Source organism: Polypterus senegalus, chromosome 3 (assembly GCF_016835505.1).
Source record: "Polypterus senegalus isolate Bchr_013 chromosome 3, ASM1683550v1, whole genome shotgun sequence".
NCBI classification, from domain to species: domain Eukaryota; kingdom Metazoa; phylum Chordata; class Cladistia; order Polypteriformes; family Polypteridae; genus Polypterus; species Polypterus senegalus.
Genome location: NC_053156.1, coordinates 53,470,604 through 53,485,783, shown reverse-complemented (window position 1 = coordinate 53,485,783; position 15,180 = coordinate 53,470,604). Strand labels below are relative to the sequence as shown.

Below are 15,180 nucleotides of genomic sequence, written 5' to 3'. Positions count from 1 at the left end.
AGAAGCAGCATCTGGCTGCATTTCAGTGATATTGGAGACTGCAAAGCTAAGTGCAGAATTTGTAATATGAAAATATCCGTTAGAGCAGGGCCAACAACAAACCTGCACAGACATAGGCTATAAGATCCACCCACCCATCCGTGCAACTGGAGGAGAGCGTGCCCTTTCTCCTTCCTTCCAAATAAGGGTTGATGAGGAGCTGGCTAAAATGATAGCTGCCGACTTTCAACCATTTTCCATTGTGGAGGACATTGGATTTACAACAGTTGTACACGCCTTAAACCCCATATATTTTCCTGGCCTAAAAACTTTTATTCAAAGAGTCATTGCGTTGTGTTGTTTTTGAGTTTGGCCTTTGTTTGCTGTGGTTTTGTGTTAAGTTGTTCATTTAAAGCTTTTATTAAAATGTTAAACAGTAGTGACTGTGTATTTTTTGTAATAAAAATGCATAAAAATACGTAATGTCTGAAAACAATTAATAAGAAATTGCTTATACTCAAACCATTCATAATTGCTTAATTAGGCTAAAATATAAGCATCCAAGTGATACTAAATGAAGAGCCATTTGGGAGCCGTAAGAGCCGGCTCTTTAAAGGGATCCGATCCAAAAGAGCCGAGGCTTTGAAAAGAGCCGGAGTTCCCATCACTACTTTCTTGGCATGCAACCATACTGCTGCTCACTAATCATCACCTCACTTCTTAACCTAGCTTCCACTACTCTTTCCCATAACTTCATGCTGTGGCTCATCAATTTTATCCCCCTATAGTTACTACAATCCTGCACATCCCCCTTATTCTTAAATATCGGCACCAGTACACTTCTTCTCCACTCCTCAGGCATCCTCTCACTTTCCAAGATTCCAATAAACAATCTTTTTAAAAACTCCACTGCCATCTCTCCTAAACACCTCCATGCATTCACAGGTATGTCATTTGGACCAACAGCTTTTCAATTCTTCATCCTCTTCATAGCTGTCCTTACTTCCTCCTTGCTAATCCGTTGCAGTTCCTGATTCACTATCTCCACATCATCCAACCTCTTCTCTCTCTCGTTCTCTTCATTCATAAGCCTCTCAAAGTACTCTTTCCATCTGCTCAGCACACTCTCCTCGCTTGTGAGTATGTTTCCATCTTTATCCTTTATTACCCTAACCTTCTGCACGTCTTTCCCAACTCAATCCCTCTGTCTAGCTAATCGGTACAGGTTTTTTTCTCCCTCCTTAGTGTCCAACCTCTCATACAACTCATCGTACTCTTTTTCTTTAGCCTTCGCTACCTCTCTCTTCACCTTGCGTCTTATCTTCTTATACTCTTGTCTACTTTCTGCATCTCTCTGACTATCCTACTTCTTCTTTGCCAGCCCCTTCCTCTATATACTCTCCTGTACTTCCTCATTCCACCACCAGGTTTCCTTTTCCTACTTCCATCTGTCCAGATGTCACGCCAAGCACCCTTCTTGCTATGACCCTTACATCTGCTGTAGTTTCACAACTCTCTGGTAATTCTTCACTACCACCCAGTGCCTGTCTCACCTTCTCCCTAAACTCAACCTTGCAGTCTTCCTTTTTCAACTTCCACCATTTGATCCTTGGCTCTGCCTTCACTCTCTTCCTCTTCTTGATCTCCAACGTCATCCTACAGACCACCATCCTATGCTGCTTAACTACACTTTCCACTGCCACTACTTTGCAGTCTTCAATCTCCTTCGGATTGACTCTTCTGCATAGGATGTAATCTACCTTTGTGCATCTTCCTCCACACTTGTACATCACCCTATGTTCCTCCCTCTTCTTAAAATACCTATTCACCACAGCCATGTCCATCCTTTTGGCAAAATCCACTATCCTCTGACCTTCTTCATTCCTTTCCTTGACACCATACCTACCCATCACCTCCTCGTCTCCTCTGTTCCCTTCACCAGCATGTCCCTTGGGTACACTGTTCATCACTTCATCCAACTCACTCCAAAAATCTTCTTTCTCATCCATCGCATACCCAACTTGCGGGGCATATGCACTAACAACATTCATCATTACACCTCCAATTTCCAGCTTCATAATCATTACTGTGTCTAACACTCTTTTCACCTCCAAGACACTCTTGACATACTGTTTCCCCAGAATAACCCCTACTCTATTTCTTCTCGTATCCACTCTATGATAGAACAATTTGAATCCCCCTCCAATCCACCTGGCCTTACTCCCCTTCCATTTAGTCTCTCGCACGCACAATATATCAACCTTCCTTCTCTCCATCATCTCAGCTAACTCTCTCCCCTTACCAGTCATACTGCCAACATTCAAAGTTCCTACCCTCAGTTCCACTCTCTTTACCTTCCTCCTCTCCTCCTGCCTCCAGATACGTCTCCCTCCTATTCTTCTCTTTCTTCTTCGGCCAACAGTAGCCCAATTTCCGGCAGCACCCTGTTGACTAACCGTACTGGTGGCGGTCGTTGTTAAACCGGGGCTCGACCGATCAGAAAATTACACCGAGATCTGGGAAAAAAGTATAAATTCCACATAGTGGATTATAGGATTCAAACACAGGGTGCTGGATCCATGACACATCAGAGCTAACCTTGCTGCACATACTTGATCTAAACTTTAAGAAAGTACTACATTTAGTGTTTGATGCAAGATAAGTAACTTGCCCATTACAGTGATGTCAGCTTTATTTAGTGCTGTGTGTATGTTAAGACCAAAAGTTTAAACCATTTGAGCCCTCAAATTAAGACTCTTTTATCTTAAGTGATAATCGTGAGCAGCCACTGCAAGTTCCTTGAAGAATCATTACACACCAATATATATAGGCAGTCCCCAGGTTCCGTATGAGATTGGGACTGTAGGTTTGTACTTAAGTTGAATTTGTATGTAAGTTGGAACAGGTACATTATTTTAATAAATGTTGTTGTTGACCGACTGTAACCAAATTCTCTGCCAATGAATGATGGAGTTTCACCCCCTCACTGACCTTTTTATTATTTCTACTTTATTTTCAATGGTGATGGTTTTTCTCTTCTTTACTGTATTACCAGCACTTGCATCAGATTTGTGTTTCAGAGACATTCTTAAAGGGTGAAGACAAAAGGTTAAGATGGGTTCTTCTGCACAGCGCTATACACGCTATCCCAGCAGGAAGGCATCCGTCAACAACACGTCTGATGTACTGACAAGACACATCTTCCTGCTATGTGCGTAACAGTACAAGCAGGCTTATTATTGAGAATGACTGGGGATGGCGAGGGGGGTTCATCACTCGCTCAACACACAGTCACCCCTACTACAGTATGCTGCCTGCAGCGTCTGCCCACCGAGTACAAACACGGTGCGGCCAAAGGTGGGTAGTCAATCGCCCAACCCCAATTCAACAGGCAGCCATCCGAGGCACACTACAATGCTACCCCTGCCGCCCCATTCAGCCTCCATGGCCTCCGTTCAGCCACAACCAGGGCACCGCTTGCAGCATTACCAGCTGTGTGTGCTGGGTGGGCAGTGAAATGCCCCCTACTCTCCATCCAGCCTGCGTCCAGTCAGGAGCAGTAGCTGTGGCGGCGTAGTGGGCGGGCAGCGAACCATTGTCCTGCACATTGTCCAGTGACTATGGACCACGGGTCAATGATTTCAGTCCGTTTATGGATATATGAGTTTTGACTGGCTGTTTTATTACTGTAAAAGAAATAAAAAGTAAACAGTTTAAAAATTTAGATTACCGTTTAATACACTGGTCACATGTTTACTTTTAGAAGCTAAGATTCTAAGATGATGTGTTCATCTTAGTTGAAGTTATCTTCATGTAACAGTTCTCAGTTTTTGAATTAAGAAATGTAGAAATGGACAGTTTGTGAAAGGCTATTTTTAAATCATATTCTTACATTGTATTTCTAAAAAAAATATTTTTTTTCAATCTCAATTATCATTTAATGAGCTTCTTTTACTAGAAAATTATTACCAAAGTATTGTTGCTGAAATGCTGTTCTCAACAAGCTTTAAGGTCAACTTGTCTTCAAATTAGAGAGGTTTCAAAGTCAAACAATAATATACAGCATTTCCACAGAAAGAAAAAGTAATTAGCTGTTGTGATTTTGAATCATGCATTTTGGGTTATTTATTGCAGCAGCCCTTGACTACAGTATTGCTGCATACACCACCACCATTATTTATTTATATAACAATTTAAATAATTTAAACCTATTACTGATGAAAAGAAGGAGTGAGAGAACAGAAGTAAAATGTATACGTAATAGATGATGGCATCCCTTACAGTTTTTTTGAACATAGAAAAACCTACAAAACAGATTGAATACTTTTAGGAAGTCAGTGGAATGTGTCTTTGATTTGACTAATTTTTCACCCACTTTATATATATATATATATATATTTATGTGTTATTTAGAGACCAAAACAGGCGATAAAAGATATGGTTTTATAATCAATATAATAATGCACACATTGTTTGCCCAAAAACTTTCTTATAGCTTTTTCATTACATAAAAATGTCTACTCAAAAAGTGTTATGCCTGGAATAAAACAGTGTATTGTTTGCATATCTTTAAATGAAAATAATGGCGTTAAATCAGGAGATTATATGAGGTCATATCAAAAGTGGAAAAAAACTGATAAACAAAACCAAAAGATAAGATAGAAGTTACAGTCAAAACAGGAGCAAATATGTCATAACCTCAAGTAACAAACCCTTTCCCTAATAAAAACAAAATTGCATTTCTTCTCCAGAGAGAACTTATGTCTGAAAGTTTGAACACAGTGTTTTTACGTCACCATTTTGTATAGGCAGGAAGTGAAGAATTAGCATGTCTTGTGACTGGTACCAAACACAGCAACCATTAAAACAAAAACACAAAATGTTGTGATGACATCCTCAAAATAGATAAAAATATTTCTAAACCAGACAAAAACAATACATTTTTGTTGCTGTCTCAGAGCAATTTTGGTTGAGTAATAAACTGCAGGTACATTTGGCATATGTAAATGCTAACCATGCAACTTAACTAGCCAGGTAGTGTTGTATTTAGTTTTAGAATTATGTAATTATAATAAGACTAGCTGTGTAAGCCCATGCTGTAAAAAGTCCGGGGTCCTAAAAACTATTTCTCTCCTAGAAGGATTCGATTTGCCAACATGCTCGTATTGCTTGTGCATTAGTTGGGGGAGGAAAAGTAAAAAGGATACCGGTTTGCCGACGTTAGTGGCTAAGTGAAGTTGTCTTTCTTCTGAGGTTTCGTTTTGCTGCTGTGCTGACCTCGCTTGTGTTATTAGCAGCAAAGTGAGTTGTCTGTTTCCTCGGTGGCGGAGCCCTTATCCCGACTCCACCTCACACTTCACAAACACACACAATTCTACGTGTAGATGTTTATATGTAAGAAGTATATTTACACCAGTCAGCCGTAACATTAAAACCACTCACAGGTGAAGTGGATAACAATGATTATCTCAATAAAAATACATCTATCAATGTTTGTGATATATTAGATAGCATGTGAACAGTCAGAACTTTAAGGAGATGTGTTGGAAGCAGGAAAAATGCACAAGTGTAAGGGGTCTGAATGACTTTGACAAGGGCCTAATTATGATTGACTAGATGAATGGGTCAGAGAATCTCCAAAATATCAGGTTTTGTGAGGAGTTCCTGCCAGGCAGTTGTTAGTACCTACCAAAAGTGGTCCAAGGAAAGACAATGGGTGAATTGGTGACAATGTTATGGGCGCTCAAGGCTCATTGATGAGCGTGAGGAGCGAAAGCTAGCTTATCTACTCTGATCCCACAGAAGAGCTACTATATGATGATAGTGGTATTTGTATTTTGTGGTTAATGTTGAACAGTGCTTCAAAGAGACTTACAAATGATATATGTATTAACCTCTTTAAGCATTGCATTTTATTCCAACTAACAAATTCCTAATCCGAGAAATTGTACAAGGCGAAAAAAAAAATACTACCAATGTTTCCAAAACAGTACGTAATCTCAAAATGAGTCCTTTCTGTGGTAAATATTAAAGCACAGTGGAAGACACAATCCAACATCACAGTCGGGACAATAATAGCGTGTTTCTTTTCTGATTTTCTTTCCAGATTTATCTGGTTTTGGAACAGTACACTGCACAGGTATTTCTTTTATTGCCTCTGCATAACGGGATTGAAAGTCAATTCTTGATCTGCACTGTTTGCTCCACCCATCGTGCTAATATAAAAATTGTCCGTGGTTACACAGTAACCTTGATCCAGCATTGCATCTATCAAAGTTCGCAGTGATGACGTAGCAATGCCGTACTTATTGTATTTCGGATCAAACAATTTCCCTTTCCCTGTGTACAGAACCGATTTCCAAATGTACTCCATTGAAGATTCACAAAGCTTGTAAAACTTTATGCCAAATCTTTCTCTTTTTGATGCGATGTACTGTATACATAACGGTCTGCCCTTATAAGGAAAACCTACACTCATAATTTCTCCAAAGAACGGCAGCACTTCACAGAACTTTTACAGGCCAAGTGATTCTCGGTTCTAACGCTTACGCAAGATGCATCTGTACAATTGCCCGAGTGATACTCAGAACTAACGCTTTTAGCATGTTTTTTGCAGCCCAAGTATCGCTCGGGTCTAACGGTAAGGATGTTAAAGAGGATTAGAATTTGTTTTGTGAAAGCATTATTGGCATCTAATAAGTAAACCATGATAATGCATCTCAAAAAGAGTCACTAATTCTTGCTTATGCATTATAAATTGCTTATAATTAAACAACAGGAGAGCAATTAATTCACCAGTATTTCTGATTTTTCTGATGTTATGTTTTGTTTTGCTTACTGAATAGATATTTTTAGCTCTACCGATTTTTTATTTATTTATTTATTTTCTCCACACTACCTTAAATTGGTATCAATTAACTCAATTACACATTTCAGGTAAGGGTTTTAAGAATACTGAAGTATTATGATTTTAGGAATATTCAGTCTTTCAATCCCTGCAGTTAGGGTAAAAAAATAAAAGATTGTGTCTGGGTCAATGCTTAATTATTCCTTCTTTAGGAAGCATACTGTAAATATGTTCTTTCAGTTCTCACATTGGATTTTCTTTCCTTTTCCCTTTTTTTGAATATCATTGAAGGGTATTGTGAAGTGAATAATGTAAGGAAACATTGCTGTTTTTTTGCCATCTGTGTCAAGACATGTTTTACGTTTTCTGAGTACAGCTTTATCGACTAGAATGCGATTCCACTCCTACATAACACCTGTAACTAAAGTAAAATTTGAGGGCTGTTCATAATGTTTTTATTTCTCTTGGTCCCAGTGACAGAGCATACAATATAATGTCACACTTACATTTGTTAATTAGTCTTGTTTTTATTGAACTAGCTGTTACTAGTATTGGGACAAATAAACTACTGTCTGTCTGTCCTGTCTATATTCTAAATCATAATCTTTAAATTAAACATATCCTCAAACTAGTGTTTTGTATGCCCTGCCATCTAGTGTCCATAGGTGGAACTTGATTTATGTTGTAGAGTCCTTAGTTAGCCTTATCAACTGTGACTGCTTTATTATTTGGGCATACTGTATCTTCATTATAAATTATTGTACATATTGCTTTATTTCTGTTTTTTTATTTACAGAATATTCACCAGAGTATCTTATTTCAGGATACTCTGTTATATAATATTTTGAAACTTTGACATTAATGTTTATTTTATTAAAATCTGTTTCCCTGTTTAGAACCCAGACATTGTGTTGGTCCACTACCTCAATGTGCCGGCCATCGAGGACTGTGGAAAAATCTGTGGACCCATCCTCTGCTCTATTAACAGTGATCGCAAAGAATGGCAGAAGTGGTCTAAAGAAGAGCTTATTGCACAGTTAAAACCGATGTGTAAGATAGTGGTGTATCCTGTTTCTTTAATTGTTTCGTGTCTTGTTTGTTACTGTGTTTTTGTTTTTCTTCTTTGTAGTAAAATACTTCTTCATAGATATACAGTACTGTGAAAGCTCATTTGATACAAAGTTTCATACTGAGTATGATATTATGATTTTTCTTGTTGTTTACAGTTCATGGAGTAAAATGGACATGCAGTAATGGTAACGGCACAACTGAATTTTCTATTGAACAGTTAGTCCAGCAGATCTTAGAAAGCCACCAGGCTAAACCACAGCCTCGAACACATGCCTGTCTCTGCAGTGGGGGACTGGGTAAGTGGTTAGTAAGCTGTAATTATGAGAGATATCTATGGAAGGTGAATTTAAAAACAATATTATATGAAGAATTTAGCTTCAGGTATGATATTTGTTGCACAATAACATTCTGATACCATTTACCCTAAAAAAAGTTATACATTTCAACATTACTGTGTTTTGATCCTCTTCCAATTGTATAATTATATGTTTCATAACCATCTTTGTTTTGTGTTGTCTTTACCCAGTTTTCTTTAATGTCATAATGAGTTTTCATAAAACAGTTTGTTTTGTAACATCTAGTCATATATGTAATATCTTTTATAAATATTAAATATTTTGAATTGGCTAAAAGGAATGCAATATTTAACTGACAGATTTTTTACGTATTAATTTAATATCAGAAAAAAAAAACTTAAGACCAACAAAGTGGCTCATCAATAGCACACTGACAAACATGTGCCGGACAAAAGACAGTCTGGAACAATGTATGGATGAAAAAATATGTACAATGACAAATGCACACAGCTAAAGCAACATGACTGCGCTGAGCATTATATAGCCCCACAAACAGAACTTGCAAAACGCATAACATGAGGAGAACACCATATTCAAATAGGGAGACAACAAAATCCATGCAAATTAACCATTATTTTGCCAGACAATGTGCTGCCCCCTGCAGAAGGTCTAAATAGTATTATTCTTCATGTTTTTGTACTTTGTGATGATGTGTTGAATGCTTTTGAAGTGATTGTGGTTACTCAAAACAACCTGAGCGCTTACTGACAGGCTGGGGGCAAATACTTGCAGTGTTTACAATAGGGAATATCACATAGACACGAACAGTGCAGGATTTACGTATAAGCTACACAAGCTATAGCTTAGGGCCCCTGCCTTCTTGGGGGCTCCCAAAACAAATCATATTTGGCACTTACATAGAATATCTGGACTTATAAAGGGCCCCATGTCTCAAATAGTTTAGGGCCTTATCAAGTCTAAATCCGGCCCTGGAAACGAAGTGGAGCCAAGTACCTGATTGACAGCAAACTCCATACTATCTGTTCCCAACTTTTGTAAATAAGCTGTAAGGAATGAGTCTGCCAAATTTCAGCCTTCTACCTACACGGGAAGTTGGAGAATTAGTGATAAGTCAGTCAGTCAGTCAGTCAGTGAGGGCTTTGCCTTTTATTAGTATAGATATATATTTATATTGAGTCTCCATCTTGCGAATTCCTGTTGCCTACTATTGAAACTTTACTGAACAGTCTTTCCTTTCATAAGACTTCTATTAGTACAGATTTCAAACTGAATGTATACATTTTTTATGCAAACTAATCATAATCTACCTTTTTTTTTTTTAAAAGGTTCCCTATAATGTTTAGCTTTCTATATGGCAAAACTAAAATAATTATTTTTATGACTAACATTTAGTGAAACTGATGAAATTCTAAAAATGGTGGCTCTTTTGAGAATAAAGGCCCACATTTCTGGTAAACTACAAAAAAAAGAGAATACAACCGACATACCATTTATGGAACTAATTTTGTCCGGTAAATGCAAAAAACATGCCTTACATGAGTAGTAATGGTAAAAGTCAAGTTTTAATATTTGTTTTATCTTCTGTCTGTTGCTGCAGGAACAACCAGTAATATTCCACACAAATGCAACAGCACAAAGCATCGTATCATTTCTCCGAAAGTGGAGGTGCGCTCATGCCCCTATCCAGCCTTAACTGAAGTACAGAACTTGTCTGCATCAGAGCCTAAACTAGACTCTGAGCAGGACAATAGAACCAGTGGAAATGGCATAGGAAGAGGAATGGAAAGAAAAGAATCAAACCAGACAATGTCACAAGGGGAAAAGGGGAAACTGGAAGTACAGGTTAGCCCAGTAGAAGCCTCTCCTTTTTCGTCTAGCCAGTCATCTGCCTCTTCTGACGGTCTAGACTCTAATCAGACTTCTCCAGCAGGTGCACTGAGCAGTACTTACTTTGGAGACCAGCGTGTCTCAGCAGTTGCCAGTTTGCCTGTGGCCACAGTGACTTGTGGTTTGCCTCAGAATGCTGTTATAGTAATGACCACTGGACTGACAACAGCAGCAGACAAGGCTACAGTTGCACTAACCCCTAGTCAGCAACTAATAGCAACTGAAACTGATACTACATTGCCAAGCATCAGTTCCCACCACCATTCTAGTATCCAGCTGACTTCACACAGCGATGTATCCCTGGTCTCCAGTGCCAACGATTCAGTTGGTCTGGCATTGGTTCCTGTTTCTGATGGGGGTTTGATGCTTTCAGAATCTTTAGATGCCAGCATGGACACAACAGAGACCAGTCACACACTCTCTGTAACTGCAGACTTTGATCCAGATTCATTTCTTAATAGCCCTAAACAAGGGCAGACATATGGTGGTGCTGCTAACCAGGACTCACTTTCTGTGAGTTTTAGTTCACCTTCATCCATCTGTTCATCTGAAACAGGAAATGGGGAAAATGAAAAGATTATTCAACCTTCTTCATGTCCAGAAGTGACTAGTGCAGCATCTCATATTTCATTGGTATCCTCAACAGCTTCAGTTAATACCCTACCAATTTCCCTTCTCCCTGCAGCTACAGCTCAAACATTTTCTCACACTCTTGGAGTAGGGCCAACAGTTGCAAGCTTGGTGGGGTCCTCAAGTGCTCTTCCTGACAAAATGGACTGCAGCAACACAAATTCAGATAACAGTGGCCAAGATATTCCAGTTTCTTCTGTCTTTCAGCAGAACCAAGGAAACTGCTTCTTTATTCAAGATAATGCATGTGATGAGAAAATGAATTCCTCTCGGTCAAGAAAAAGAAACTCCACTACAAGCAAAATTAAAGTAAAAACTGAATCTCGAGTTCAAAATGTAGGAGCTATGAAGGAGGAGAAGCTATCTCCAGGACAGAAGCCTTTGTCAGTCTGTGATATAAACCCTGAAGTAGAAACTCCAATGGACACCAACGTAGACCTAGAGAAGCATCAAGTGGAGGATTTGCCTGCAGAGGAAGCAGTAGTACAGGTTAAAGTTGAAGGACTGGAAGTGATTGTGGAATCTGGAACAAGCAATCAAGTTACAGAGATTACAGATATACAGGGTGGCAACATGTCAGATCTGTACACAATCATACAAAAGAACTTGGGTCCTACAGTGCAGCCTTTGACATCTAGTGGAACTGATGTGGGTTTGGGGCTTAATCTCATGGAACACTTGGAAATTTCATTTGACAGTCAACTCCCTGATCTCATTTCAGAGTTTATTGCTGAAGATGAAGGTGGGAGTGGGACTGGAAGTGCCTTCCAGTTTTCTTCATGTACTTCTGCTCCCTCTGTTCCAGTAGGCCAGCTACAAATTGTTCAGGTGTCAGCTAGCTCTCATCCACAGTCCTTTCATATTTCTCCAACATCTTGCACAACCTCAACTGCACCCCTTACTTTGCCAGAGTCAATTCCTCAGTCAGTAGCAGCATGTGTTACAACAGCTAGTTTCACTAAGGTGGTCCCAAGCTTGGCTCCTGTAAGCCATTTTATCAACCATATCCATCCTCAGCACCTGCAACAGATTTCCTCGTCTTCATTTCATCCCTACTCTGAGCTGACAACTGTGGCATCAGCATCTTCAGCTTCCAGAATGGAGGCACAACAGTTGGTGAACATTACTGACTTCTCTCCGGAATGGTCCTACCCAGAGGTAAGCAATTCCATGGATTTATTCCATTGAACAAAACTGTAAATTCTACCCAAAAGAAATTAACACAGAGATTGCATCAAGACTCAAAATGTACTGTCAGTTGATTTTCAGACACGTTAGGATTTTTTTCAGTGATTGTACTAACATAGTTTTATTGAAATGTACCAAGTATAACAAAAGTTAATGCTTTGATTCTATGATCTTTTCTTCTAACTATAAATAGAACACATGGCATCTAAAGTTCTTTTGAGTTTCATTACTTCACATGCAAAATTGTATGTAACAGAAAAACATTACATTTGATTACAATAAAGAATTCATATGTGGTAATTCTGTAGCTATAAAAGAACTAGCAGAATACCCGCGCTTCGCAGCGGAGAAGTAGTATGTTAAAGAAGGTACGAAAGAGAAAAGGAAAAATTTTAAAAATAACGTAACATGGTTGTTAATGTAATTGTTTTGTCATTGATATGAGTGTTGTTCTCATATCTATCTATATATATATATATATATCTATGTATCTATATATATATATATATGTTGTTCTCATATCTATCTATATATATATCTATCTATCTATCTATCTATATATATATATATATATATATATATATATATATATATATATATATATATATATATATATATATATACCCGCTTGGCAGCGAGAAGTAGTGTGTTAAAGAAGAAAAGAGAAAGAAAAGGAAACATTTTGAAAATAACGTAACATGATTGTCAATGTAATTGTTTTGTCACTGTTATGAGTGTCGCTGTGATATATATATATATATATATATATATAGTAAAATACCCGCGCTTCACAGCGATGTCATGTGTTAAAGAAGTTATGAAAAAGAAAAGGAAACATTTTAAAAATAATGTAACATGATTGTCAAAGTAATTGTTTTGTGTATTTGGCGGCAGCGCCACGAAGTTGTTTTCGCAGCTGCATCAGAAAATGTACCACGACGCCTGACACGCCTCCTTTTACTGTTTTCTCACAGCTTGATTGCTGCTGTCATATATATATATACACACACACACACACACACATACATACATACATATATATATATATATATATATATATATATATATATATATATATATATATATATATATATATATATACATACATACCTATCTACATCATATATACACACACATACATACATACACACACACAAATTATATATATGTGTGTATGTATGTGTGTGTGTGTATATATATATATACACATACATATACTTGTGTGTATGTTTGTATGTGTCTATATGTGTGTGTATAGGTTTGGTCACTGAGTGCAAGGGAAAAATAATAAATTATAGTCTATAAGTTATTAAACAGTAAAACATTAACGTTTTAAGAAGTACAGGTACATTGAAATTACATTTTCTATGTGAACGCTCAAATTTGTGCCTCTGGTAATGTGCCTTACCGCATTTAAAGAAAATTAGTTTTGTGTCCTCTGCAGTGTTAAGAGAGAAAGGCTTTGGTTTGGGATAAAAGGAAAAAGGTGTAAAGAAAGGAAAGTTGCCTTTTTCTTTTATATAGTATAGAGAGATGTGTTCGCTGACGCTATGATCGCCTTTTGGGGACAGTCGCGTGGGTCTTGTGTAGACTGGTGAGACGCCCCGCCATTAATCGGCTGTGATGGCACTGTCAGTCCTGCACTCGTGTGCGTGTCTTCATAATTCGAGGTGAGGACCTGATAATCGTATACGCAAAAAGAAAGTGTGAATCGCCTTAATATTATTTTGCCGTGGTGTAGAAAAGGGGTCCCGTGTTTGCACTTGTCTGGGCTATAGCGCAGGGGAGGATGAAAAATTAAAAGTGCTCACTTTGACTTAAGGCAGAAGCGCAGTCAGCGCCTCAAAGGCCGGCACAGCTATGCACGCTGCTGGCTGCTCGACTTTTGCTGGGCAGGAGACCCCAGTTTGCAGACACGCTCATGATATCAAAAGTCTCAGCCTTTTGGAGGTCATTCATATATATATATATATAGCAAAATACCCGCTACGCAGCGAGAAGTAGTGTGTTAAAGAAGTAATGAAAAGAAAAGGAAACATTTTAATAATAACGTAACATGATTGACATTGTCATGAGTGTTGCTGTCATATATATGCCTGCCTAAATAAGTCACCCTCGCTTTGCTCTTACTTTTTACCGCTCATTTAATCATGGCTAGTGGCGGAAAAATTATAAAATGGAAGGAGGATGGCTTTACCAAAACAATTATTGATGGCTTAATCGATTATTCATAAAGCTTGAATTGGTGATCTGTTTTTCTGTGTTAACCTCATATTTTTTCATACTTCTTCTCAAACTAAGGTGGTGCGAGGGTAAAATGAATCGGATGCGCTGATCAATGTAATCGTGTACCAGGAAATCATGCATTGACAAAAGCTCCCTTTGCTTGTAATGCAAAGTGTGATTAAATGCATTATTTTTAACGCTATGGAGCACATGCATCAAGCTTCTCAGCTGTGCTTGTGCTAAGAAAAGGAAAGATTTTAAAAATAACGTAACACGATTGTCAATGTGACCTTTTGTAAGTAGTGCCTGGAGGATTCAGTGTGTAGAAACTCTAGAGACAGCGTGTGTATTAACTTGTGGATTTTTCTGTGAGTATTTGGTGGCAGTCTGACGGTTGCTTCGAAGACAGCGTTAGCTGAGCTCAGCTCAGAGCAAAATGAGGTGGGAGGGAGATGATGACGTGACTCCCCACCCGCCTTTAACTGTCAATCCCCACAAACACAGTCTCGAATTTGCATAAGCACACCCCTTCACCTACAATTTTAACTTAGTTACAAAGTGATCAAAACTCTCGCTTATATCCCGCCCTCTCATTAAACTTGTATCCCGTGATACCTGTGGGTATGTGAAATGCCAGCGGTAGCCTGTCTATGAACTTAATTTAAAGTTTAGGTTTACACCTTGCTTTCTTTCCGAGCTGGCAACACTCATGAATATGGTAGTATATGTCACTCGCTCACTTCTTATTGTTTCGCTGCCTTCTCAATTATAAAATGCATGTTTTCTTAAGCGCTTTTGGAGGTCTTCCTGGTTTTCTACGCACTGCGTTGACAGTCAGTTCACGGATTACGGGAGGCGTGATGATGTCACACAAAACTCCGCCCCCCACGTCATTCCAGCTCAACTCCATTACAGTTAATGGAGAAAAATACCTTCCAGTTATGACCATTAGGCGTAGAATTTCGAAATGAAACCTGCCCAACTTTTGTAAGTAAGCTGTAAGGAATGAGCCTGCCAAATTTCAGCCTTCTACCT

The 15,180-nt window shown here is 38.4% G+C and overlaps 1 protein-coding gene across 6 annotated transcripts in view; it reads left to right on the top strand.

The window, feature by feature from the left end:
• camta2 (calmodulin binding transcription activator 2) overlaps positions 1 to 15,180 on the top strand; it is a 274,044-nt gene that overhangs the window by 130,588 nt on the left and 128,276 nt on the right. For all 6 annotated transcript variants that reach the window (XM_039747208.1, XM_039747207.1, XM_039747206.1 and 3 more), the window contains exons 7-9: positions 7,723 to 7,876; positions 8,053 to 8,193; positions 9,812 to 11,889. In XM_039747208.1, the coding sequence (XP_039603142.1) occupies positions 7,723 to 7,876; positions 8,053 to 8,193; positions 9,812 to 11,889 (2,373 nt within the window). The remainder of the gene's footprint in view (positions 1 to 7,722; positions 7,877 to 8,052; positions 8,194 to 9,811; positions 11,890 to 15,180) is intronic.